Source organism: Miscanthus floridulus, chromosome 6 (assembly GCF_019320115.1).
Source record: "Miscanthus floridulus cultivar M001 chromosome 6, ASM1932011v1, whole genome shotgun sequence".
NCBI lineage: Eukaryota > Viridiplantae > Streptophyta > Magnoliopsida > Poales > Poaceae > Miscanthus > Miscanthus floridulus.
The window spans coordinates 134997402-135024047 of record NC_089585.1 but is presented as its reverse complement, the minus strand read 5'-3'; the positions used below and the strand labels follow the sequence as shown (position 1 = coordinate 135024047).

The 26646-nt window shown below is 43.2% G+C and overlaps 1 protein-coding gene and 2 pseudogenes across 1 annotated transcript; all 3 read left to right on the top strand.

Moving 5' to 3' along the window:
• Nucleotides 1–6468: 6468 nt before the first annotated feature.
• On the top strand, nt 6469–10077 carry LOC136457045 (uncharacterized). The gene is made up of 5 exons (XM_066457087.1): nt 6469–6668; nt 8075–8197; nt 8310–8447; nt 8557–8748; nt 9102–10077. The coding sequence occupies exons 1-5, from the start codon at nt 6666–6668 to the stop codon at nt 9873–9875; spliced, it is 1230 nt and encodes a 409-aa protein (XP_066313184.1). The 5' UTR covers nt 6469–6665; the 3' UTR covers nt 9876–10077.
• Nucleotides 10078–11993: 1916 nt separating this feature from the next.
• LOC136461298 (uncharacterized) lies at nt 11994–20153 on the top strand (annotated as a pseudogene).
• Nucleotides 20154–21079: 926 nt separating this feature from the next.
• On the top strand, nt 21080–24086 carry LOC136459738 (polyubiquitin-like; annotated as a pseudogene).
• Nucleotides 24087–26646: the final 2560 nt, after the last annotated feature.

Here is a 26646-nt window from a genome sequence, read left to right as displayed (position 1 = left end):
GATAACTGCGGCAATGGTCAGTTGATTGCTTCGATTTTTTTTGCGTCTCTTTGTGCCTATTCTATTTTTGTGTGCTTTGAAACCTTTATGCTTTTTCGGTGATAACTGAGGCAATGGTCAATTGTTTGGTTTGATTTTTTTCCCTCCCTTTGTATCGACTCTACTTTGTGTATTGAGTGTTCTGGAGTCACCAATGGGACGTACTGTTCATTAGAGTTGCCTCTTAGTTATGAAATCTGAGGTGGCGCTATGCACGGACGATAGACAGCGAGGCAAGAAGAGATTTTGCCTCTTGTGCAGTACAAATCGGTGCAGTATCTCCGATGAAATGGTGCACATTCTTCTGCTTGATGTGGATGCCCTCTACTCATGGTAACCCGAACTGAGATTGAGAGCTTCTGATTTTGGTGTCATTGCCACTGATGGTTTCTCCCTTTGCCTAATCTGATCATTGCCTTTGGTTTTGCGCTCATACTTGCTTATGACCATTGCCTCTTATATCAATAACACATAATTGTGCAATCTCAGCTTCTTATTGCCCAGTCATACATATATTCTTCTTGATACTAGGCCTATGATTGTTTTCTATGATCAATGCTATTGACTTCAGGTTATACACTCTTGGTTTTGAGCACATGCCCTATTCTCAGTGATAGCATTGTCAGCCACTTTGCTTGTCTGTGATGACTTTTGCTTGTCCTGTTTCTTATAGTTCTGACAGCAACTATGCCCACTGCTGATATAGGTTCGTTTTAACAAAGGCAACCTTTTTCTAATTTCCTAATATTGTTCTTCACTTTCTAATACCAATATTACCTATACATGATCTATCTATACAAAGTATCTCATTTATCGACTTTGTCAAGATGTTCTAATATGTTTTGGGGGCTCTTGTTCTCCTGGTTATGGATACGAAGGGAACAGAATGGCTAACATGATATTTACTACAGTCTGTGTTGCGCAAACGATCATGTTTGATTTTGTGCCTGTATTCAAGAATGCTGACTCAGCGGGTTTTTGACACATATTTGAATTACCCTCTCATTTCGCTTTAGATTTTATCTTAAGAGTTCACTGTTCATACCTACGTATTAATGTGGATCCATAGGTTCCTTAGCCACTCTTCAGTTTATGATTATTTCGATGAATACCTGGTGCAATCTTACTAAGATTTGTGTGCCCACCACCCGTTCTGCTTGGATTAATTTTCTCATTGGTTATGATCTGAGCATTTTCCATTTGCCATTTTTCCCTCTTCAGCCTCTGATGAAAATTCCATACCCATTGCTCAGAGATATGATCTGATGTTCATTCGCTTGTGAGGTACTGGGCATGACCTGCTACTTATATTGTGCAATTTCTGAGACTAACCCAGTTGCCTCTTCTCTTTAATCTATCCTATATATTTAAAGTTCATTGACATCTTTGATCTATCCTATATTGGTTCTTGCCTCTTTGTAGTTTTGTTGGTTGACATCTTGGTCGAACTTTGGCAATTTCATAGCAATACTTGCTAAAATTGACACTTGCTAATATATTTTGAGAGCTGTAAACAACAGTATTCAGCAATGAAGGCACTGAGCAGATACTGTACTCAACAAAAAAACTTTCCCAAGCTAATTAGCTATTTCCACTCAGGTTGCTAATGATGGCACTATTGCCTTTGTTCATGCCTCAATTAGTTTGCATTGTTTAGGCCTCAGTTACTTTGCATTGTTCATGTACATGAAGGCGATAACTATTAGTAGTCATAGGACGTCTTTTGAACCAGAATGGGCCACTAAAACCGACAATTCAACATAAAAAGGTGAAATAAACGAAGCCCTATATTTTTTGTTTTTGATGAGGGCTAGTAATGCAATATTTCAGTCTGAGGTCATATTTTAGTTATGATACAGTTATATCAGAAGCATATTCATAGATTTAGTTGGTCACTATGGTCTACAACACCTGTCTGGTAACCAGTTATAGCGTAGGATACATCAATAGAGAATAACGTCTTTCAGCTTTTGTACATATCTATACAACAAAACACAATTGTCAGTTTTTGCTTCATGGTTTTATTTACCTTCTTTTTCTACCGCTGTTGGCATATATTTTACTTCGGTTTTCTTTTATATCACTGTGATCTAGTTTATATAGATGTGCTTTTACTCAGGTACGTATCTACCACACCCGTGTTGGGTCTCATTGAATCCAAACGATTAATCAAGGTGGTGCTTATTACAATACTTCTGTGAAAAAACAGAGTTTCCTGTTTACACTGTTTTTCAGGTAGCCTACTTATGCTTTTAATTTTATTTGTATTTTTGCCTTCTACATGTTGCGTCCTCCCCTTATGATTGCAAAATTATTTCCTGCATTTACAGCCTTCGCTTATTCACATAAATTTGTATTGTACGTTTCCGCTACATGAACTCCTTGCTTTTAGTCGCAGGGTCATGTGGCCTCCTTTCCTTTCCATCTTACTACAAGTCCAGGGTCAGCACATTTGTGCCACCTTCAACTTTTCCAATGCGTTCTCAGTTTTCACTGTATTAGTTGCTCTTCATGGATGTCAAGCTCAACGGTTCTCTTCTGTGTATGGACTGAGTACAAAATTGTTGATCCTGCTATATTCATTTTCTCACATGTTTATTATTTTGGACACTTGGGAAGTCTCATCTCATCTAGAGGTTGCCTAAACTATTTTCTTAGACCTATTAGCAGGCAACCATATTTATAGCAGTCAACTTGCAGCATGATTTCTTGGTTTCCTCAATGTCTCCACTTAGCGACCAAGAGATCTGTGATTTCATTTGTGCGTTTGTAATTCAGTTCTGCACTGTTCTAACCGCTCAGTACCCTTCCTCCTTAGTTGAGGATGCAAAGGATTAATGAGAGGATGGGGGACGCACAGGCGTTAGTTGCTGTATATGATAAGGTGACCTTCCTTGGCTCATGCTTCAAATAACGCACAGGTTAACTTTGAGAACAAAGATTCGTATATGCAGGTTTTTGCTTTTCAAACCAAGATGGTCGTGCAGGATTTCACAGCAGCACTGTGAAAATCCTAAAATGGAAGGTGTGTGCTTCTCTCCATTAATTTACATTTACATATTTGTTTTTTCGACTAAAAATTATCCTAGGTTAATTTGGATACATCACTGTGTGCCACGCCTTCCCTTTTGTTTTTTACTCCAATTTCCATAACTCTCGTGACTTTATCATTGGTCACCTGGCAAATATGTGTACCACACCTCATAATCGGCCATGCCAAAGTCTATCCTTACTACCTCATTACATGTAACTAATGTCGGCTTACCATTTTTTACTGATTTTTGTGGGTGAATGAGTGACTATTTGAAGGCTGAGAATTGGCATCTTCTGTTGCTTCCCATGCATGGATGCTCTTGCTTGCCCGATATGCCCATTGTCTTAGATACCATAATACCATGTCAACTATTGCCGCTACTATTGCGTTCTACCTTGGGTTCTTAAAAATCACAATAGTATTCCCTAGGGTCTAAAAAAACAGTGAGCAGAGCCTACTGTAATATTGAGAGAATAAATTTTCAATCTATATTGCGACGTTGTATTCCTGTTAGTTCCCTTCTTGCCAAAGAAGTTGGTACTGAATGGTTTACCGTGTGCTTTGTGCTCCAATAATACTATTACATAAATATTTTGCCTTTGCTTCTACTTAAATTTGTCACGCATGTTTATTTAGACATTTATAGAGTAAAGATATTGTAGTTTCTGATGGCCGCAGCACAAAAGAGGAGTACCTGTTTATAAAAGATTGATTTGTTAAAAAATGTGTAAATGGATCACTTTTTTACCTACATGTCCATTCAATATATTTTACTATACGACAAAATGGCCTTGTTTCTCTGAATATCCTTATGTTTTCGACAGCCTGCCACGATCGTTTTCTCAGACAACTAATTGAATATGTCCTTCATCACTGCTTAGTATGAGAACTGTCCTTCAACTTAGAAGAATGTAGACCATGAATAGCTGGAGCTTTATATCGCTATCATTTAGCCAGAGAACATGATTGTATTAAACTGCCACTGACACCCTTCTCCAGACCCCGCACAGAGTGGGAGCTCTCTGCACTGGGTACACCGTTTAGTGTTGCTGCCTTGCTGGTGTATTAGAATCAATTTATTTTTATTTTGTTGTAAGGAAATCTACCGGATAAGGTTCCCTGGTAAACCAACAGAGGTTGGAGAAGGCAAGCCTACTAATCAAAATCATGCCATAATCTTCGCTGGAGAAGCACTTCAAAGCAATTGACATGAACCAGATACACTAATCAATTATGTAATATGTTTCAAGTCACCGATATATGGATTGAGCAATGTTTGTCTGACATATTTGATTGCTTCATTTAGTTTGTAATATCGGAGACTTATTGCCGATATAAAACATTATTTTAGCCATATCACGGAAAAGTCTATATAGTAGAGTCTGTGAGTCTGCGGTGCCGTGCTCTTAGTGACTGTTAATTTTACAAACTTTGCCTTTTGAATTTAATGTCAGTTTAATGTCTTACAGTATTGTTATCTTATCGTGCAATCCGTACGTTTTTAATATAAAAATTTAGTTGCCCCGTAATAACACACGAGCGTGCTACCTAGTGTTATATAAGAAAAAAGATATTGGTGGGATTTTTCTGCTTAGCTGGTGGGAGAAAACTGATGAGGCACGGGTCCTCGGCTTCGGCTCCTCGCTGTAGCCTGTAGAGTAGGATATGGCCTGGTGTCATCTTTTTGACTTCCACGAGTGGTATTCCGTCATATTTTGCAATCGTTTCCCTTGCTTTTCACAGAATTCATGGATACGATGATCACGCCATTCTGCCATTTACATGACTAATTTAAGTTTGTGAACGAAAGATGCAGGTCTAGCTAGCCACCCACCATTAAAGGAGTACAACTTTCAGCCCAAAGAAACAAAGTAAGGGGTGTTTGGTTCTTTAGGCGTTGTTAAAATTCATGTTACATCGAATATTTAGATACTAATAAGGAGCATTAAATATAGATTAATTATAAAACCAATTATATAGGTAGAGGCTAATTTGCGAGACGATTTTTTAAGCCTAATTAACCCGTCATCAGCATATGTTTACTGTAGCACCACGTTGTCAAATCATGGACTAATTAGGCTTAAAAGATTCGTCTCGCAAATTAGTCACAAGTTGTGCAATTAGTTTCATAATTAGTCTATATTTAATACTCCATGTATGTATCCAAACATTCGATGTGACAGAAATTTTAGGAGGCACTGCAGGAACCAAACATGGCCTAAAACCTGCACAAAGGTCTGGAATAGTTGACGAAACTAGGGCCCGTGCAAATTTCTCTCTGTTTTGATCAATTTCTCTCTGGACTTGGACCCCCTCTCTTGACTAATTAACTTTCTTAGGTATTTCATGTTAGCGTCGGATAAAGGCCCTGTGTGGATTAGGTAAATTTCTATAAGCTATAATAGCTGGAAGGAGCCAGCTAATAGCTTTTTATAAGGTTGGATAATGGCTATAAACTGCACTATAACCTAGGGTCATGAGCTGTTTAGATTAGCTAGCATTTTTTAGTAGCTAGCAACTTATTTAGTTAATCCAAACAGAACCAGAAGTTGGAAATTCCGTAAATAGATAGCTTGTTTAAATTAGCTTCTTCCACACTTCCACTGGATGAAGTACAAAGACATAAAGGAAGAAGGGAAAAAATTGAACACTACACCGAATTTGTAGAGCACATTTCTTGGTTGAAAAGTGATTAAAAGAGAACAAATAGTTGACTAAAAACTTGATTTAATATTATAGTAATGAAGGTTCTGTTCAAAATGGTATAATAAAGGAAAAAAGCTCGTGCAGGCAACAGTAGAGACGCAGGCCACCTCTTAGATTGCACCGTTGCGTTGGTATCGGATGTTTTCCATTTGTATAATATCGAGACTTGAGTTCGCTTGCTAGGATGATCCAGCCACGACTGTTTTAGATCGACCTCCTATGGCGCTCATCAAAAGCACGTTGTTTGTATGTTCAAACTCCCTCTTAATACAATGTTATGTAAATCTTTTCAGCATGTTCGCTTATGTTGAAATTTGGCTTATGCTGAAATATTGTGAGAGAAAAATATTGTTCCATGGCTGAAAAGTAGCTCAAGCGAACAATGCCTTTGTTATTCGAGAACAAATTGTATAATAAAAAGACAAAAAAGATGACAAAAAGCATGTTTCCACCATCATTAGTCTCGCATTAGTAAACATGCGCTCATCTCTGTTAATTGAAGTTGGTACAATCTCATGCTATCGCTAATATATCTATTTCATTTTGGCAGCTCAATCCATATCTTTAGTCTCTTCTCTATTGTAAAAAGACTTGAGCCAAGAAATGGCCATTCTAGGAAATAGACCAAGTATCAGGGGTCTAATGGAAAAAATACACTAGTATGAAATGAAACCGAAACCGACGAGAGGGGGAGGGGCTAGAGCATTAAAAATATCCCTCCATTAACTCTCCAACTCCTCTTCCTCTGCCTCTTCATTTCCAATTCCGGCTTCTTCCTCGCATCACAAAATTCCGATTGCGGCGCAGTCTTGGATTGCTTGCTCCAGGCCGCAAATGATCATCATCAGCAGCAGCAACTTCCCAACGGATTCGTGATCCTCCTTCGATGGTACGGCGATTCCTCGTTCTCCTCAGTTCTTCTTTTCCTCGCCGAATCTTCCATACCATTTCTCCAGCGTTTTAGCTTTCTCTGATAGACTAATCGATAGGATTTGGATTGAGGGATGATTTTTTTCTGAGGACGAAGAAGGCTTAACGGCCTCCCCTCAGTTTTCTCGGCTCTGCTGTTTCCGCTGCTGGTTTCTCGTTTCTTTCAGTTCAGGAGCTCGAGAATCGGAATTCTGCAAGGTTTCTGAGCACGTGTTGAATTTTCTTGTAAGAATTTCTTGCTAGAATCCATTGTCCGATTTCCTTTTAAAAGTGATTAGTCGGCTGAAATTTATTCGATTCGCTTCTTCAGCATGTTTGTTCAGATACCGTTGTATCACTGATTCGGTAAAGGAGTTCACTGAATTCCGTTCAAAGAATGATTTTTTGCGATCCCCAGGAGAAAACTAAATCGTGATTCTATCACCTTTTGATGTATATAACTCGTCCCTAAATTCTCCGTTTGTTCTTCTCCGTTGACAAATTTGGTAGGTACTACGAGAAGTTTTTCACAAGTCCCCATATAAATGTTCTGGTACTTGCTGCCTTTTGGAGGTGGAAGTTCAATGAAACAGAAACCAGTTTCCTTCTTTAATTCGACTAGTAACTGGGAATTCACTGATATTCCTGCATATGGGGGTGCCTCATGTTCAGGTTTGAATTCTGTGGTTGCTTCCTCGTATTTGCAATCGCCGTTTTTCACCGCGCGGTGATCCCTTGAAATTTTACCACTTCCATTTCATAATCCTACTCTTTTTTTTTTGCCACGAAACAATCGTTGACAGTTACACGTGTTTTATCAGTTAGTTCGAGTCCAGTGGAGAACTAATTGCCTTCCTTTACAAGTGACTTCCCTATTGTTGCAAAGGTCTGAAAAAAGTTTTCCTGTCAGTCTGTCACAACCTGACACAGTTTGTTTCTACACATTGAAAAGAAAATGTTTTTTAGCAGATGAGACCTATGTAAAACCCTAATTCTCTTTGAAAATTGAGTCAGGCACGCAGTGTCTTTCGGATGCTTTGCTCCTCTGGTCTCTGAATACAGCTTGTGCAGCATGCTGGGGGTGCTGATCTTTTAACCACAGCGAGTTTCTTTGCGTAGAGGTCACACTTGCAGTTGCAGTAGATTTCAGGGCGAGTTTTAGTATAGCTTACCTTCCAGGACTGGGTTTTCTTCCCTGGAATAGACTTTGGCTTCTCCTTCTCCTTCCTAAACAGATTTCCTCCACCAGAGTCCAGAAGTACTTGCTTTCTGGTCAAGTCTAGTTTCAGTAGTTGAGAATTCAGACATGTTGAATCTTGACGCCATGCCATTGCAACTACACGTATGATGTCCTCGCTCACTGTTCCTTCTGACGGCCCACCGCAGGGTCCCATCTCCAACGATGCGTGGCAGAAGCGGTTCTTCAGCGTCGCACCGCCGGCGGCGCTGGTCTTCTTCTTCGTGTTGATATTCGTCGCTGGTGCAATTGTCACGCTTGATCATAAGGAGGTGCGTTGTGACTTGTGACATCTAGGCAATGTTTTCTTGGGTTGGATGTCTGCAGCTGGTGTGGTCTCTGAATTCTGAAAGTTGTTCATTCCTGCGCAACTTGTTTCTGCAGAGTATGTCCATATTGCAGTTGCAACCAAAAGGAGTGATTGCAGCAGTGGAGATGAGTCATCCGGCGACTAGCGAGCTGAGGCCTTCAGTGACGAGCGAGCTGCGTGGTGAGCCAGCAGAGGAACCCGATATCTGTGAGGTCAAAGATGGTCTCTTTGTTGCCATGTTATCCATGAGAAATTGACAGCTGATGAGAGTTTTACAACAGCAGATACTGAAAATTCCTTGTGCTGAAAACTCTTCTTCAGAATAAATGTAGACCTCCAGGCAGCGAACCCTTGCCGAGGGGCATCGTGCAGGACAAGTCCAACTTCGAGATGGAGTCGCTGGGTGGCAACCCTGAACGGAAGGAGAACGGCAACGGCAGGCAGTCGAAAAGCCTCCTCGCCATCCCCGTCGGCATCAAGCAGAAGGCGGTCGTCGACAAGCTCGTCTCCAAGGTAGGTACCAGGGCCAGGGCCTTCCATTGTTCAGTTTATGCATGCTCGTCAGATATAGGGCCTCTTTGGCACGGCTTATGCCGGCTTCGGCTTCATCTATTTTGCGCAAATCGAGGCACTGTAGCGTGAAGCCGTTTTGTAAGCCGGGGTTAAAATGAACTAGAAGCCGGGAAAAGTCAGTTTTTCTGGCTTCACTGGCTTTGGCTTCACCGGTGAAGCCGTTTTGGATGAGCCGTGCCAAAGGGGACTGTAGTAGAAAGGTTAGCAGCGTGCCTGCATGCCATCGTGACGCACAGACGACCTGACTGATCAGTGATCACCGTGCTGTATGTATGTTGCTCTCGTGTCGTCAGTTTCCGGAGGCCAAGTTCATCGTGATGCTGTTCCACTACGACGGCGAGGTGGACGGGTGGCGAGACCTCGAGTGGTCGGGCCGCGCGATCCACGTCGCCGTGCGCGACCAGACCAAGTGGTGGTTCGCCAAGAGGTTCCTGCACCCGGACTTGGTGGTGGAGTACGACTACGTCTTCCTCTGGGACGAGGATATCGAGGTGGACAGCTTCGACCCGCTCAGGTACCTGCGGATCGTGAGGAAGGAAGGGCTTGAGATCTCGCAGCCGGCGCTGGACCGCCGGTCGCAGATCCACCACCAGCTCACGGCGCGCGCGCGGAGCGGCAACGTCCACCGGCGGTACTACAAGACGAACGGGCACGGCAGGTGCTACGGCAACAGCACGGGCCCGCCGTGCACGGGGTGGGTGGAGATGATGGTGCCCGTGTTCTCTCGCGCGGCGTGGCGGTGCGCGTGGCACATGATCCAGAACGACCTCGTCTACGCCTGGGGCATGGACTACAAGCTCGGCTACTGCGCGCAGGGCGACCGGAGCCGCAACGTCGGCGTCGTCGACAGCGAGTACGTGCTCCACCGGGGCATCCCCACGCTCGGCGACGGCGGCAAGGCGACGGTGTCGGCTTCCGCGTCGTCGGCGTTGGGGACAGACCGGTTAGCGGTGAGACAGCGGTCCTACACCGAGCTGCAGGTGTTCAACAGGAGGTGGAAGAAGGCCGTGGCGGAGGACGGGTGCTGGACCGACCCTTACCTGAACTCGGCGGCGACCACCGGCTGACCGTTGGACGGGACGAGTCAGTGCAGGGAAGTACAGTAGTTGGTAGCTGTCAGGTTGACCTTGCCCAGATCGAAGATGGTAGTAGATCATACACCGCATTAGTTTACAGGTCCAGAGAGCTCTATATATGATGTACAGATTGTTTTTTCCTGTCTCTTGCCTGTGGTCTATACAAGGGAATAAGCATGCATGGGTAAAGAAATTTGATGTAACCTTTTTTTTTTAAAAAAAAGTTCTTGTGGGCATCCACTACCATCCCCATGAAAGACCATCAAAACATGAACATCTAATGAAAATCACAAGAAATGGTCAGGAATCAAACAAAAACAAGGCCATAAAACCTAACCTTGCGATCTGAATACTTGTAGAAGATGCGGCCATAGTTGGGACTATCTTGCTTCTTAACCTTGAACTCCGATGCTGCCTACACTGATTGCGCACAATCAAAGAGGGAGTTCTTACCATGTCGTTTGACGTTTTGAACCATGAGTGATAGATATTGTGTTATCATTGCGGGGTTAGAAAACCGATTAACCTCTGCTGGATGCAATTCTTGCAGTGATGGGAGGTTCCAACCCGACAGTGATGGAGGGTTCCAATCCAGTAGCGATTGCCTGTTTTGGCGTAGTGAATCCACATTATGGTAATGTGTATTAAAAAAATCAGACACTCAATTTTTTTTTGAAATCTGTCACATCAATAGTGCTCCAAATATGTACTCATACAAAAGTTGAGATACAAACTGGTTTTGAAAAATCATATAAAGATGACAAATTTGAGGTGCATGTACACCTAGAAGGCAAATTTCGTAAGGATTTTTTTTGTCATTTTGTATGAATTTCTCTAGTTTGAGTTTACATCTCAATTTTTGTATGTGGGTACATGTTTTTATGCACTGTGGATGTCTCAAGTTCCAAAAACAAGGGCAACCGAAATGCGTTTTTTTTATTTTGAATTTCCATCCACCAAAGACGTACACAGTTTCCAATACATATTTTGCCTATCCATAAATAAATAAAGTACTACAAATCTATAATCAGGGTGTTTTCTTAACCTTTAATTTGTACTCTGTTTCTGCGGCTTAGATTATAAGAGTCGAACACGAGTCTGGAATTCTGGATCGGATGCGAACCGGCAACGGCACCGCCACCGCCACCGCCACCGGACTTGCTAGTGCTAGTTCATCATATATATGCCGTCGCACGTACAACTCCATGCGTCGAGTCCGGGCGTCAGTAATCTTGTCAAGTCGTTCACTATGCCTAGACCAGATTCCTTCTCCATCACCCTTTTCCCCGTCCCCGTGAAAGGTGAGACCAAGCAACCAAGACGGCCACCACCACCTATGCCTCGTTTAGATTGCGAAAAAATTTCAACCCGATAAATAGTAACACTTTCGTCTTATTTGATAAATATTGTCCAATCGTGGACCAACTAGGCTCAAAAGATTCATCTCGTGATTTCGAACTAAACTCTGTAATTAGTTATTTTTTTTACCTACATTTAATACTCCATGTAAGCGGCTAAAAATTAATGTGATGGAAAGAGAGTGAAAAAACTTGAATTTGGATGGCCTCTAAACAAGGCCCTACTAATAATCGCCGCCGGAGTGCTTCACGTGTTCTGCAGCTTCTCACCGGCCACCGCCCCTCTGAGATTCTGGACAGGACGGCTCTCAACATCATCGACTACGCATACACGGCGCCGCTCGAGATCGCGCCGCCCGAGGGCAGCCAGAGCGTCGTCGAGGTCAGCGCGCCCGTCGACCCCGCCGACCCATACTCGCCTCTGGTCCACGTCGACGCCAGCTCCACGCACTGCCGCATCCGCCTGCCCTACATCCGCCGCGCCCTCGCAGGAGGACCAGACGACGGGCGTACGTGCGTCGAGCAGATCAAGAATAATCACCCGGGTCCCTCTCCCTCCCGCGCAACTCTCAGCGTCTCGCCGGCGGCGGTCCACCTGCTGGCACGCGTCGTCGGCGCCGGGGACCGGAAAGTCCGATGGAGGTTCGTGGACACCCGGCCGGACGCGTCGTCCGAGGGACTGCTCACGGTGCTGCGGACGATCGGGTCGCTCCTGTAGGAAGCGATCTCGCCGGAGACCACGCTGCTTGAGATGGTGAGAGCGAGCGGCTTTGGCAGGAGCCCCAAGGTGGACGGGATCGTCACGGTGCGCACGGCTTTGGAGGAGATGAGAGGGGTGCTGGACGTCGACGCGATGATCACGCACCGGAGGCGCCAGAAGCGCTGCCGCCGTGTCCGAGAGATCAGCTGTCCGCCGGCGGCCGAGATGGCGGCGGATGCAGAGATGCTGACGGATAGGATGAGAACACTACACGTGGATGAGGTGCAAGATGATGCAGAGGTGCTGGCCAAGAGGCTGAGGACATTGCGCGTATGACATGCATGCCAGGCAAGGGCGATCGCTGTTGTCTGCAAAGTTTTGGAGATGAAGCCATGGACACGAACAGAGGGCCAAGCCGCCAGGCACAGATGAAACTGCAAAACCCAAGCCAATCTGCACATCTGCAAAAGCCTAGCTTGGCTTGTCATTGTAAGAGTAGGGAGTAGAGGTGCTAATAGCTAAATTGCTAATTCTGACAGAACGCTGCTGCACTTGAGGAACATCATGTTCCCATGTACAGCACGAAAATCTTCCCCTGTGTGTATATATCTCCTTTAAACTTCATCGTTCATGTTTGATGTTGGGTATATCTCCATTCTTGAGATGTTTTCTCCTATTGAAATTTATGTAGTCGTCGTCCAATCGATCATCCTAGCTACCTTCGGTTTGTGTTCAGTGGAGATTTGATGCTATGATTTTGGCAACAGGTAGCCGACTTTAATTTGGCTCTATTCAAAACACACCGGAACTTTCTGATATATATGCTGGAGTTTGATTCTTTATCATGAAATTCCTGTCACATTACGTTGTTCAAATCTCAATATACGCTTACATATGGCTGCTTTAGAGAATTGGAGACTGGCTTGCTTCCAAGGTCTCCGGAATCCGGATGAAGAACAGCATAGAAACTGCGTTTTTTTCTGTACTATTAGCTATTACTAGAGATGTTGTGCTTTCAGTTCAGGAGAATTTCAGTGGTAATTAGTTACTAGAGTGGTACAAGAAGTTTCAGAGATTGGTGATAAATGGTGATACGCGTATGTATATACAAGAAAAATATTTCTAGTGATTACAACTTGGTTCCTTATGCTGATTTGTTGCCTTTACAAACTGAATATCAATGGAGGAACTGAACCTATCCTATGCTCAGTTGTTGCCTTTATAAACTAAACCTGTAAACAATACTTATTGGGAGTCTGTAGCATTTCAGGATTTCATCTTTTAAGCGATTGTCATCTACTCAGCATGCCTAGTTGTAATCAGTCTGTACAAGAATGAATCATGTAATTAGTGCTATTAGCATTTCACCTTTTTTTCTCAGACTAAAAGCATTCAGAACTATCACTTGTGGAAAACTTCAGCCGATGAAATTCTTATTGCATAGTAAAACTACAGAAAGTTTGTTTTTCATACAACGAAAGTGCCTTCCCCTTTTGCAAAATTTTCAAATACAGCAGTAATATTTCCCTATGTTATTTTGGAACTGAAAAATTGTGGATGCTAGAGCAAATTGGAACCACCAGATGAACCTTTATCTAATTGGACTCTTAGAACAACATGATTTACCTAGATTTCGGACACACAATGCAAGGAGCGAGGAGGCATGGACTAGTATGGTTGGTCAATTCAATTCAAGGTTTACTTGAGCCTTCACCGTTGCTCAAGTAAAACAAAAGGAATAGGCTGGATTTGAAGTAACAGTATCGGATTATAAAGGATTTGAGAGAACAAAGTGGTTTTGGCTGGGATTCCAGTAGGATGATGGTGACAGCACCCGAGAGTGTTTGGAAGGGACTAGGGAAACGTAGAAACAAAGACGCTCTTCTTTGATGGCGAGATAAATCATTTCCATAATTCGATGACTTATACTCTTTATATATATGATTGTGAGTTTCAGTTCATGGACCTTGCTCTCTATATTTATCTATACACGTTGTTGTACTCATAATTTAAAAAAAAATATTGCGTACATAATTTATGCAGGTCCTTATGCCGAAGGAAGAAGTTGCTATGGAATGGACCATGCGAGCAAGGCAAAAGTATGTTCAGAAGTTCCTGCATTGCATTCACTGCCACTGCAATGTACCTGATGCTGATGGTGCATCAGCCTTGCATTTTGATGTCGAGGGGACTAGGGATGATACTCTAATTGGTTTGGTGATGATGAATTCAGTCCTTCATCAAGTAAAAGACTTTACTTTTAATGCATCACCACAAGAAGCACATCCACCAAATTCCTCAAATTTAGAGACATTTGTTCCAGAACAGTTCCTAGAAACTCAACGTCACACTTCCTGACCATCTAGCAGTTCAACTCCAGAGTCGGTTCATGCTAGGCGAGCCAAAAAAACAGAAAACTAGCCAGACTAAAATCACTAGATCAACTAATGATTTCCAGGAGAGGTACCTAATGCTCAAAAAGGAAGATATTGAGCGATTTGCGACTATAGAAGAGAATAAAATGGAAGATCCTTACAGCATCAATAAGTGTGTCACAGCTCTCGAGGGATTGCCTGATCTACAAGTGGAAGAGATGATAAAGGCAGCGGACATGGATGGATGGCGTGTTTACTCTCCAAAGGTATGCAGCAATGGCTAGAAAGAGGCAAGCAAGCAGCGGCTAGTAGAGAGTAGATTGTACTTACAAGCTGATTTTTCAATCAAGGAGCGGCTACAAAGAGTCAGACAAGCCCAAAAATTCCATTCCTCGTCTTACTGGTAATGCTCTGTGTAGCCGTGCAGGGCATCTATTCGTCCGGACGTCTCTTCCTAGACCTGCAGTCCAATAGACCTGCTCCCCTCACAGTTTCTCCATGTAAAAAAATAGACACATTCCTCTTCCTCCTCGCCTGTTGCGGCGTTCTCCACCACGCCATTCGACCGTCGTGTCCGATTCCACCGCGCCGCTCGTCGGCCGTTCGCCTTCTCTAGCGGGGCCGCTCGCCGCTCGCCGCGTACAGCGCAACCACTCACCGCGGGCAGCGCAGCCGCCTCCACAGGGGGGCGCCTCGCCGCGGGGGACCGCACCCGCCCGCCCCTATCGTTGCGGGCCGCTTACCGTGGGCAATGCACCCGCCCACCCACTAGCATCCCCACGCGCCACTCCGCGGCATTGAGCACCGCGTCGCCGAGCCTCCATTCATTCAAGCAGCAAGTAGATGTTACGTTGAAAGCGCATATTACAAGCGTATATGTTCAAGTGTTTCAGATATTTTAAAGGTATGTTGCAAGCGTTTATTCCAAATATGTTTCATCTGTTTTCAGCATTATGCTGTTGCAAAGTGTTTTATCTGGTTGTTGCATATGTTTGCAGCAACTTTAAAGTGTTTTTGCAAGTGTTTCAGTAGTTCTAGACGTATATTGCAAAAATAAATCTAGTGTTGCACAGGTTGTAATGGGATCTATCTGCCATAGCCGCTCATTGCAGCTGTTGGGGCTCCGTCGAGCGGGCGCAAGCGGCCCCGCGTGTGGTAGAACGGCGCGGGCGACGTCCAGACGGTGCGAGCCCCCGCCGCGGGAAACAAGGTGCAGCAATTCCCCCTATTTTACGTTCTTGTGTTGACCCAAAGTGTTGAGTATTATCAGAGTCCGAGAGCGGGGAGCGCTCTCCGTGGAACACGACATAAACGCCGATTATATCATACTACACTTGTTTAATCGCAATCATATTCATCCTGATCACCGTCGGGTGAAAGAGAGGTTATATCGTTTCAAAAAAAGAAAAAAAGAGAAAAAAGTTTTCTGACTCATGGGCCACACGTCTCAGTGTCGGTAAGCATAGACGGAATCACGGGAGAACGCGTTAACAGCGTCGAGTCTAACGGCCACCAACCAGCAAACCAGCAGACCGAAACAGATGGTCCGACGTCTTCGTGTCCACTCCGTCACTGGTTCCTTCTCGGGAGCTCCGCTCTCCTCCGTTTCTACGGCCGGCTCGCCTTCCGTTCCGTGTTCGCGTTAAACTCTTGCGCTGGTGGGCTCCTGGAAATTGCGTGGCGGACTTCTCTCGCACGGAACGGAACCGCCACGGGCCCACAGCGCGGTGATTCCTTCTCCACCAACATAAATAGCCACCCCTCCTCACCTCCTTCCCCAATCTCATCTCATCTTGTGTTGTTCGGAGCAAGGAGCACATAGCCCCATCCCAATCCCAATCGATCTTCTTCTCGTGAGCCTCGTCAATCCATCCCCCTCTTCAAGGTACGGTGATTCTCCTCTCCTCCCCCTCTCATCTTCTCTGTGCGTAGTACTCCCCTTCCCATCTAGATTGGCGAGTACTCCTCTTCCCATCTAGATTGCGAGTTTATGTTCATAGATGGCTGGCTTGTAAGCGGTTCCTGTTAGAATCGAATGAGTGTACCTTTGTGTAATCGTAGATCAAAGTAGACCTTTTTAGGGTTTATCTATTTCGCCCTGGTTGCGCTGCAACCTCGCTGACGCCGGTGTTGAGGTAGCTCCGGCTCGGTGGCGAGGTCCAGTGGCGATCCCGTGGCCTGCAGAGGCGAGGCAGAGGTCACGGCGGTGCGGTGGTGCATCCCGTCGCTGGCAGCACAGCCTTTAGATTAGACTAGGTTTCTGTGAGTGGGATTGCGGCGGCTCCGGACAACTTCGGTTACCGAGCCTAGTTCCCCACTCCTCTATATATATGTGTTGTGCGACAGGGGCCCACCAACCATATTAGGGTTGGGCTCTCCCGATTAGGGAGCAAAAACAAGGGCCCAATAGGCCGTTGGGCCTATTGGTGAAGATCAACTAACATTCCCCCCTTGATCTCACTATCATCTTTTAATTTATTTACTTTTGTTCATTCCATTACAGATTAGCGCATAGAGCATGTCTCATCGTCATGGTCCATTGCTGATAGACTTAATAGCTACAACACACTACTCTATTTTGAAATAGATATTTATCTTTGTGCCTTCTTTTGTTCAAGAATTTTAGGCTTTCTCTTAAACCCATGCTAGCTACATGTTCTCTGAACACGTTGGGTGGTAAGCCTTTTGTAAGCGGATCCACGAGCATCTTTTTCTATACTTATATGCTCAAGACTTATGACTTGATCCCGGACTTTATCTTTCACAACATAATACTCTATATCAATGTGTTTGGCAGCACCACTTGACGTATGTTGTGAGTATACTTTACTGCCGGATTATAATTGCAGTATAACTTAAGTGGTCTATAGATATCGTCAACCACCTTCAAACCGGGTATAAACTTCTTTAGTCAGTTCATCTGCCTCGTTGCCTCATAACACGCTACAAACTGTCATACATTATGGACGATATAGTGACGGTTTGCTTTGAGCTTTTCCATGAAATAGCTCCCCTTTACGAGAGTGAATACATATCCTAATGTGGATTTTCTATCATCTCCCGCATAATCTAAATCTGAATATCCTACTATATGGAGTGAATCAGATCTTCTATACGTCATCATGAGGCCTTTCATTCCTTGCAAATAATGCAAGACTTTCTTTACTAATTTCATTGTTCTGTTCCAGAATTGCTCTAAAATCTGCCAAGTAACCCGGTAACAAATACCAAGTCAGGGCGCGTACATACTTGAGCATATTATAAGCTTTCGACAGCTGAAGCATACGGAACCACTTTCATTTGATTGAGCTCATATTGGTTCTTGGGGCATTGAAAATCTCCATATCTATCGCCCTTGACTATAGGAGCAGGTGAGGAACTATATTTGTGCATACAAAATTTCTTTAAGATCTTTTCTATGTATGCCTTTTGTGACAGTCCTTATACCCATTTACTTCTATCTTGGTGAATCTCGATCCCTAGAGCGAACAAAGGTTCACCAAGATCTTTCATATCAAATTTTGAGGACAAAACTTCTTTGTCTCCAGTAGTAGACTGACATCACTACTAGCAAGTAAGATATCATCCACATACAGGACAATGAAGATAAACTTCCCATTCTTAAACTTTGTATAGACACAATTATCCTCTATATTTTCTTTTAAACCAAAAATTCTTTATTGTCTGATCAAACTTCAAGTACCACTGTCTTAAAGCTTGTTTTAATCCATAAATGGATTTCTTTAGGCGGCATCCCATTCGTTTTTTTCCTTCCATGACAAAACCTTTTGGTTGTGCCATGTAAACATTTTCCTCCAAGTCCCCGTTGAGAAATGCCGTCTCTACATCCATCTGATATAATTCTAAATCGTAATGTGCCACTAATGCCATTATGATTCTGAAGGAATCTTTACAAGAGACTAGAGAAACGGTCTCATTGTAATCAATCCTTTCTCTTTGCATAAAGCCTTTTGCCACAAGTCGTGTTTTATATCTCTCTATATTCCTTTGAGAGTCAAGTTTTGTTTTGTAGACCCATTTACAGCCTACTGTTTTGGCTCCTTTAGGAATTATCTCTAAATTCCAAACTTTATTGGCATTCATATATTTCATTTTATCTTCCATGGCCTCAAGCCACTTTGATGAATGATCACTTTTCATGGCTTCTTCAAATGAGGTGGGATCGTTCTCCATTTAAAATTCATCAGTGTTGTACACTTCATAATCAGTAGGAATAGCTGATTTTCTAACTCTTTAAGACCTTCTAGGAGCCTTCACATTTGGCACAACTTCTGTTTGAGGCTGTTGTTGCTCCCCCTTATGTGTGGCAATATGTTCTATAGGATCCTAAAGAATAGGTTCCTCATCATCATTCATTATTGTCACAGGTGGGATAACAACAGGTGCTAGCACCACAGTATCTAGCACTATCGGTGCAGCTACAGCGAGTAGTGAGAAAAATAGCTCATGAATCATTGGAGTGGGCGCTTACACCCGCTTCACTTCAAGGTCAATTTCTCGAGCTACCATACTCCCCCTCATCAATTTGTCCTATAGGAAGACAGCGTGTCTCGTTTCCACAAACTTTGTATGTCTCTCTAGATAGTAGAAAACGAAAATCTTTTGACTTTTCTGGGTAGACAAACAAATGGCAACTTACTGTTTCGGGATCTAACTTCCCAATGTTTGGATTAAATACTTTAGCCTCAGCAGGGCTCCCCCCCCACACACGCAAGTGGTTTAGTGAGGGTACTCTTTCTGTCCACAACTCATACGGTGTTTTGGGCACCGACTTTCTTGATACTCTATTGAGAATATGAATGGCGGTTTTAACGCCTCCATTCACAGGCTCAACTATAAGGTGGAGTAACTTATCATACTGCACACCATATCCATTCATTGTACAATTGCGTCTTTCAGCTACTCCATTCTGCTGAGGTTCGCCCGGTATAGAATACTAGGCTACTTTGCCATTCTCCTGTAAGAACCCTGCATAAGGTCCAGAAACTTGGCCATATGGGGTATGCCGACCGTAGTACTCCCCCACGGTCAGACCTGACTATCTTTATCTTTAAATTACGTTGGATTTCAACTTTTGCCTTAAATATCTATAGTTATCCAATGCTTCTGTTCTTTCTTTGATTTGATAAATATAGACATAACGGGAGTAATCATCTGTGAATATTATGAACGAATCATTACCATCTACACTCTTTATAGAAAACTGACCATAGATGTCTGTGTGAATAATCTATAAAATTCATACGTTTCGTTTGTCATCTTTCTTACTTTTCTTTATATACTTTCCTTTTATGCATTCTCTGCATTGTTTTAAATCTGAGAGCTCTAATGGAGGAAGAATATCATTCTTAACTAGTCTTTCTTTTCTTTCCCTCGAAATATGGCCTAAACAACAGTGCCATAATTTCAATAACGCATCGTGAGCTCTCTTATGCCATCATTATCAGAGTAACACTCTGTCACCAGCTGCTTTATCAGCTGGGTAGCATATGTCTTTGAAAAGCCAGTGAACTGACTCTTTATTCTATCAAGGTACTCGGTGACCATGTCACACTCTGGGATTGAGCCCACAATTGCAGGCTCAATCGTGTTCTTTATCACAGCCAAACATTTTTTGTTGGTAGTGATGCACTTTCTATGCTCAAGGGCATATAACATCTTTCGGGATTCAAAATCTCTCTCTTTAGGTGCCCAAGTGGCATCATGCTCATTTGTCTCCCTCACCGGTACCACACACTCAGTGGAACACGGTGAGGTGACTTCCCAGTCCATCTTAGCTAAGATGAAAATCAGGTTAAAACTTTTCTTAACATAAAAATAACACCATTTCTATGCCTTGATTCCAACGTTGGTCAAAATCAAAACATACAACTGTTCGTATACACTAATTCTACATCACCGTTGGGCAAAAATAGAATTAATGCATAAATCATTAACTTTTACATCTGTTCTCATACACTAATTCTACATCACCGTTGGGCAGAAGTAAAATTAATGCATAAATCATTAAAATTATACAACTGTTCTCATACACTAATTCTACATCACTGTTGGGCAGAAGTAAAATTAATGTATAAATCATTAAAATTATGATATTGTTATTAACAACGTTGGTCAGAAAATAACAATATCATAATCATGTCAAATCTCTTTTTATCCAATTAAATACCACATTAGTTCAAAATAACTGGAGAATAAACAATTTCTTTAGCAACGGAAAACTTTCTTTTTCTCCAATTAAATATCACGTTGGTACAAATTAACTAGAGAATAAACCATTTCTTTTGCAGTGGAAAATGTATACTCAATTTCTTCAATTTTACCCACTAGGAAAAATTTACTTTTTTTATTTTCTTTAAACCATTAATCAATTTCTAGAAAATAAATACTTACTGGAAAAAGAAAAAACGAAAAATGACTCAAATGATCACTGTTCTTTCGGCCCAGCTACTCTCCGCGCATGCTGCCACACCCAGGCCGCAACCTGGGCCTGGGCCGGCAAAGCCGCACCGGTGCGCTCGCCCGCGTGGGCCACGGGTCGGCCCGATCATCCGGCGTCGTTCATTTCTGATCGGACGGTAGCGCGTGCGGATAGGGAGAACAAAAACCCCGCCCGCGGTCGCGCCCTCCAAACCCTAGCTCATTCGCACTCTATGCTTCTCTCTTCGCCTGTCTCTCTTCTCTCCTCACACAACAGCAAGGCAAGTGCAACTGAGCGAGCAGCGAGCGAGGACCAGCAGAGCCATGGCGCCGTCGTCGGCCCCTTTACCGGTGCGTGTGCTCCCCAACGGGTGAGCACGCCACCGTCGAGCAGCCTGGCCATGGCGCCCCCTTGGCCGAGCCCAGCGAGGAGCTACCCTCGGCTCGGCCCTTCTTCTTCCACGCCGACGAAGGGTTTTCCCGACGCATGACGAGGTTGGTCCATTCCCCCTTCCCTTTCTCCTTTCCCATCCCCTTCTTCTTTTCGATTTGGATTGCTCTTCTCTTTTTCGAACCGGAAGTGGGGATTAGGGTTAAGGTTAGGGTTTCTTTTCTAATTCGATTCGATCGATTCGGTTTTTCTCTTCTTTTGATTTCTTTTCTTTTTGGAGTTCATCCGGATCGGGATCTAGGTTTAGGGTTCGGGTTTTGACCCCTGTTCTTCTTCTTTCTTTGGATTTCCTTTCTTTCTTTGATTTCTTTTCTTTTCGGAGTTCATCCAAATCAGTCTCTTCCCCTTCCCCTTCTTCTTTTGGGATTAACCCGATTTGGGATGGGGTTAAAATTAGGGTTACAGGATTTGCACTTTTTTTTATTTCTTTTCACGGTTTTGATTCCGATTGGGATGAGGATGGGTTAGTTCATCCGAATCAGGTTCACTGTTATTCTTCCCCACGGTTAGGGTTTGGCTTCATGAGCTAAGGGCCCTTCCTCTTCACCCAATTAGGGTTAGGGTTGGGGAACCACTTTACTTCTTTCCTTAGATCTGAACTAGATCTGTTCTATTCTTGCCGTGAACGGCGGTGCGGCATCTTTTCCCCCGTGCGGTGGCGGTGGTGACCGGTAGACAGTGACGTCCGCCACCCCGGTCTCTCTTTCTCTTTGCTTTTACCCGGTTAGCGCTAGGGTTACACACTGGTAACCTGGCTCTAATACCAATGTTAAAATCGAATGAGTGTACCTTTGTGTAACCGTAGATCGAAGTAGACCTCTTTAGGGTTTATCAACATCGCTGACGCCGGTGTCGAGGCAGCTCTGGCTCGGTGGTGAGGTCTAGTGGCGATCCTATGGCTTGTAGAGGCGAGGTAGAGGTCACAACGGTGCGGTGGTGCATCCCGTCGCTGGCAGCACAGCCTTTAGATCAGACTAGGTTTCTGTGAGTGGGATTGCGGTGGCTCCAGACAACTTCGGTTACCGAGCCCAGTTCCCTACTCCTCTATATATATGTGTTGTGCGACAGGGGCCTATGAACCATATTAGGGTTGGGCTCCCCCTATCAGGGAGCAGAGACAAGGGCCTAATAGGCCGTTGGGCCTATTGGTGGAGATCAACTAACAGTTCCTAGGTGGGATCGTTCTCAAGATTTCTTTGGCTGCTGCGTAGGGATAGATCTGTTGTGCTTTTCTTAATTCTTGATGCAGGTTTTGTGACCTGGTTCTATGTTCCTAGATAGATTTGTGAGCATGATTTGTCTGATTGACTTTGTCCCAAGTCTGGTTGAGTTTTAGCTCTAGATCAGAGTAGAAATAGTTGTCTCAAATTTGATTTGTACCTGCGTGTCACCAAATATGTTCATAATTACGGTGATGGAGTCAATATATGCTGCACGACTGCTGTTACTTGTTCAGACTATAGCTTTTACCTGACGAACCATATTATCATGTCGATTCATTTCATATGCATGCCTAGATAGATGGAAATTATATGCTGGTACTGAGCGTTATTATCATGCTTAGTCGTTTCATATGCATGTCTAGATGGAAGTTATATGCTGTTGCTGAGCGTTATTATCATGTTGATTCGTATCATATGCATGCCTAGATAGATCAAGATACATGGATGTTGACTCGTTTCACATGCATGCCTAGCTAGATGGAAGGTTGTATCCTGCTACTGAGCATTATTACATGTTGATTCATTTCATATGCATGCCTAGATAGATGAAGATATATGCTGCTACTGATGATTACTTGTTATCTACTTGGTGCCCATGCATGCTCTTTTATTTACTTGGATGGTGACATGCTGCTGCTGTTTTGCTGGTTCTATTATGTGATTAGCATGCATATCTGTTTCTTGTTGCTGACTGTCTACTGCTGTATATTTATTCATGTTGCTTGTTTTTTCTTCTACAGATGCAGATCTTTGTTAAGACCCTCACCGGCAAGACCATCACCCTTGAGGTGGAGTCTTTCGACACCATTGACAACATCAAGGCTAAGATTTAGGACAAGGAGGGCATCCCCCCAGACCAGTAGCGACTCATCTTTGCCGGCAAGCAACTCGAGGACGGGCGCACGCTTGCTGACTACAACATCCAGAAGGAGAGCACCCTCCACCTGGTGCTCCGCCTTAGGGGAGGCATGCAGATCTTCGTCAAGACCTTGACTGGCAAGACCATCACCCTTGAGGTCGAGTCATCTGACACCATCGACAATGTCAAGGCCAAGATCCAAGACAAGGAGGGCATCCCCCCGGACTAGCAGAGGCTTATCTTCGCTGGTAAGCAGCTTGAGGATGGCCGCACGCTTGCTAACTACAACATCCAAAAGGAGAGCACCCTCCACTGGTGCTACGCCTTAGGGGAGGTATGCAGATTTTTGTGAAGACTTTGACTGGCAAGACCATTACCCTTGAGGTGGAGTCCTTGGATACCATCGATAATGTCAAGGCCAAGATCCAGGACAAGGAGGGCATTCCCCCAGACCAACAGCGTTTGATCTTTACCGGCAAGCAACTAGAGGATGGCAGGACCCTCGCTGACTACAACATTCAGAAGGAATCCACCCTTCACCTTGTCCTCTGCCTCAGGGGAGGCATGCAGATCTTCGTGAAGACCCTCACCGGCAAGACCATCACCCTTGAGGTGGAGTCCTCGGGCACCATCGATAATGTCAAGGCCAAGATCCAGGACAAGGAGGGCATTCCTCCGGACCAGCAGCGTCTGATCTTCGCTGGCAAGCAGCTGGAGGATGGCCGCACCCTCGCTGACTACAATATCCAGAAAGAGAGCACCCTCCACCTGGTGCTTCGTCTCCATGGTGGTTAGTAAGCCATTGGTCAAAGCTGCTGCTGTGTACCTGCGTCGTCTGTGTCTCTGGTCTCTGCCACGAAGGGTGTCCCCTTTGAAGTATCTGTGGTTTGTGTCTCGTAATCGAGTTCAGTTTCATGGACGGGGTGTGTCTCAAAAGTGTTTTACCAGGAATGGTTGTTGGTGCAGCAGTATGCTTATAATCATAAATAAGTGATGTTTAAACTTAAATCTGTGTGCTCGGTTTGGTTTGCATTTCTTCTGGTTTTCTATTATGTGAATGTTGCCTGAGACCTTTCATTAAAGGTTCACCACAGGTTCTGGCAATATATTTCAAGTTCTGATTGAATGCATGTAAGACTTTTCAGGTTTATCAGTATTGAATGCTTTAATGCTTGCAAGAGTTTTCTTATGATGATGACTGTATATCGTTGAAAGAGTTTCAGGTACGATTGTTTCTGTTGAGCACTTCACATCTAGGTTTTTGACTGTATGCTTGCAAAAGTTATTTCCATCCCAAATTATAGTTCGCAAAATTGTACCAAGGTTCCACGTTGTGATTCACAAACTACTACTCCCTCAGTCCTACAATGAATCTAATTTTAGCACAATGCATGTTTTAGTTTTTTTAAGTTTTGACTAATTATAAATAAAAAATAAAAAATGCCAACATTTATAATATCAAATAAATATCATTGGATTAAGTATGAAATATATTTTCGTAATAAATTAATTTAGAGTTATAAATATGAATACTATTCGCTAGAAACTTACTCAAACGTGAACCACTTTAGCTGGCACACAACCCGTGATTGTATTCTTTTGGGGACAGAGGTAGTATTAACTTTGATGAAGGTTTCAGAAAAAAAAGATTTTCAAGTTTACAAGTTCAAATAAATTCACTTAAGAAGGATTTAATATACTAAAATAGTTTATGTACAATTACATATTTATTAGAGAGTACAGTAGCTTTACTTGTTGGGCTGCACTTTTTTTTGGGAAACCAGGTTGGATTTTATTCATATTCATATTCATATATAAACAGTACATGACATTCCTTACAAAGACATCTCTCTGAATAAAACAAAAAATTACATCCACGTCCTTGTAAGGTCCTCCTAGTCATCTTCATCATCGGCGATCAGAGCGATCGCCCGATGAGCCACCACCGCTGGTAGAGAAACACGCCGAGCTTGCAGCTTGAAGCCGGTCTCCATCTCGACGAAGAAGCTTTCATAGAAGCTTTAAAGTTTTTTAATGCTGCAACAATTGGCGCATCAAGGTCTTCAATCTGCAACTGAAACTTTGAACGCGCAGGCAATAGTTGTCTTGTCGGCCACCGACCATCACAACGCCTAGACACATGAGATCTATCGCCTCAAGGAACGCAGGCGACCCCGAGTCGTCGAACGAAGAAACAACACAGGAAAGGAAGACGACGCCGAAGTGGACAACAGAATACAAACATGATTTCTCAAAGTTCGTGGACTACATACCACACAAGGTCCTCCCCAGAAGAGAAAAAGTCCACATTACTTCACTCAACTTTCGTGAAAGTCCATTTTTCATCTCCAAACTCTAAAACCGAACAAAACACCTCCCTCAACTTTTAAAACCATTCATCTTACCTCCCTAGCCCTGTTATAAGCGGTTTTGAAGGCGGTTTTGTCTTTTTCTTTTTTTTTGTTTATTTCGGCTGAATCTTTGAAAAATCATAGTAAATCACAAAAAAATCATAAAATAGAAAATCTAATTTTGTTGGACTCCACATGAGTAGATCTACACAGTGAACATATAATATGATATGCTTTAGTATAAAGTTTTTGTTGTGGCTTTAGATCTATGCTTTTCTGTAATTAAATAGAATAATTCATAGCTGTAGTTTCTATGGTCCAATTATGGTGAAATTTTTATGGTGAGCTAATTATTATATGCTTAAACTGTAGTAGAAATTTCATACTCATTGGATCATGGATAACTTAGTTATAGATTTTGTTTATGTTTATGCTTGTTAAATATAAATAAATCTATAACTAAGCTATACATGATCCAATGAGTATGAATTTTTTACTACAGTTTAAGCATGCAATAATTAGCCCACCATAAAAATTTTATTATAATTGGACCATAGAAACTGCAGTTGTGAATTATTCTAATTAATTACATAAAAACATAGATCTAAAGGCACAACAAAAACTTTTTACTAAAGCATACCATATTATATGTTCACTGTGTAGATCTACTCATGTGGAGTCCAACAAATGTGAATTTTTTATTTTATGATTTTTCTGTGATTTACTATGATTTTTCAAAGATTTAACCGAAATAAAAAAAAGATAAAACAACCTTCAAAACTGCTTATAACAGGGCCAGAGATGTAAGATGAACGATTTTAAAAGTTGAGGGAGGTGTTTTGTCCGGTTTTAGAGTTCAGGGAAGAAAACGGATTTTCACGAAAGTTGATGAGGTAATATGAACTTTTTGCTCCCACAACACAGACGGCCCAAAAAGAAAACTGGGCTGGAGCCGGTGAGCCACTAACAGACAGCCCACAAAGAAAACTGTGGCGGGAGGCGCG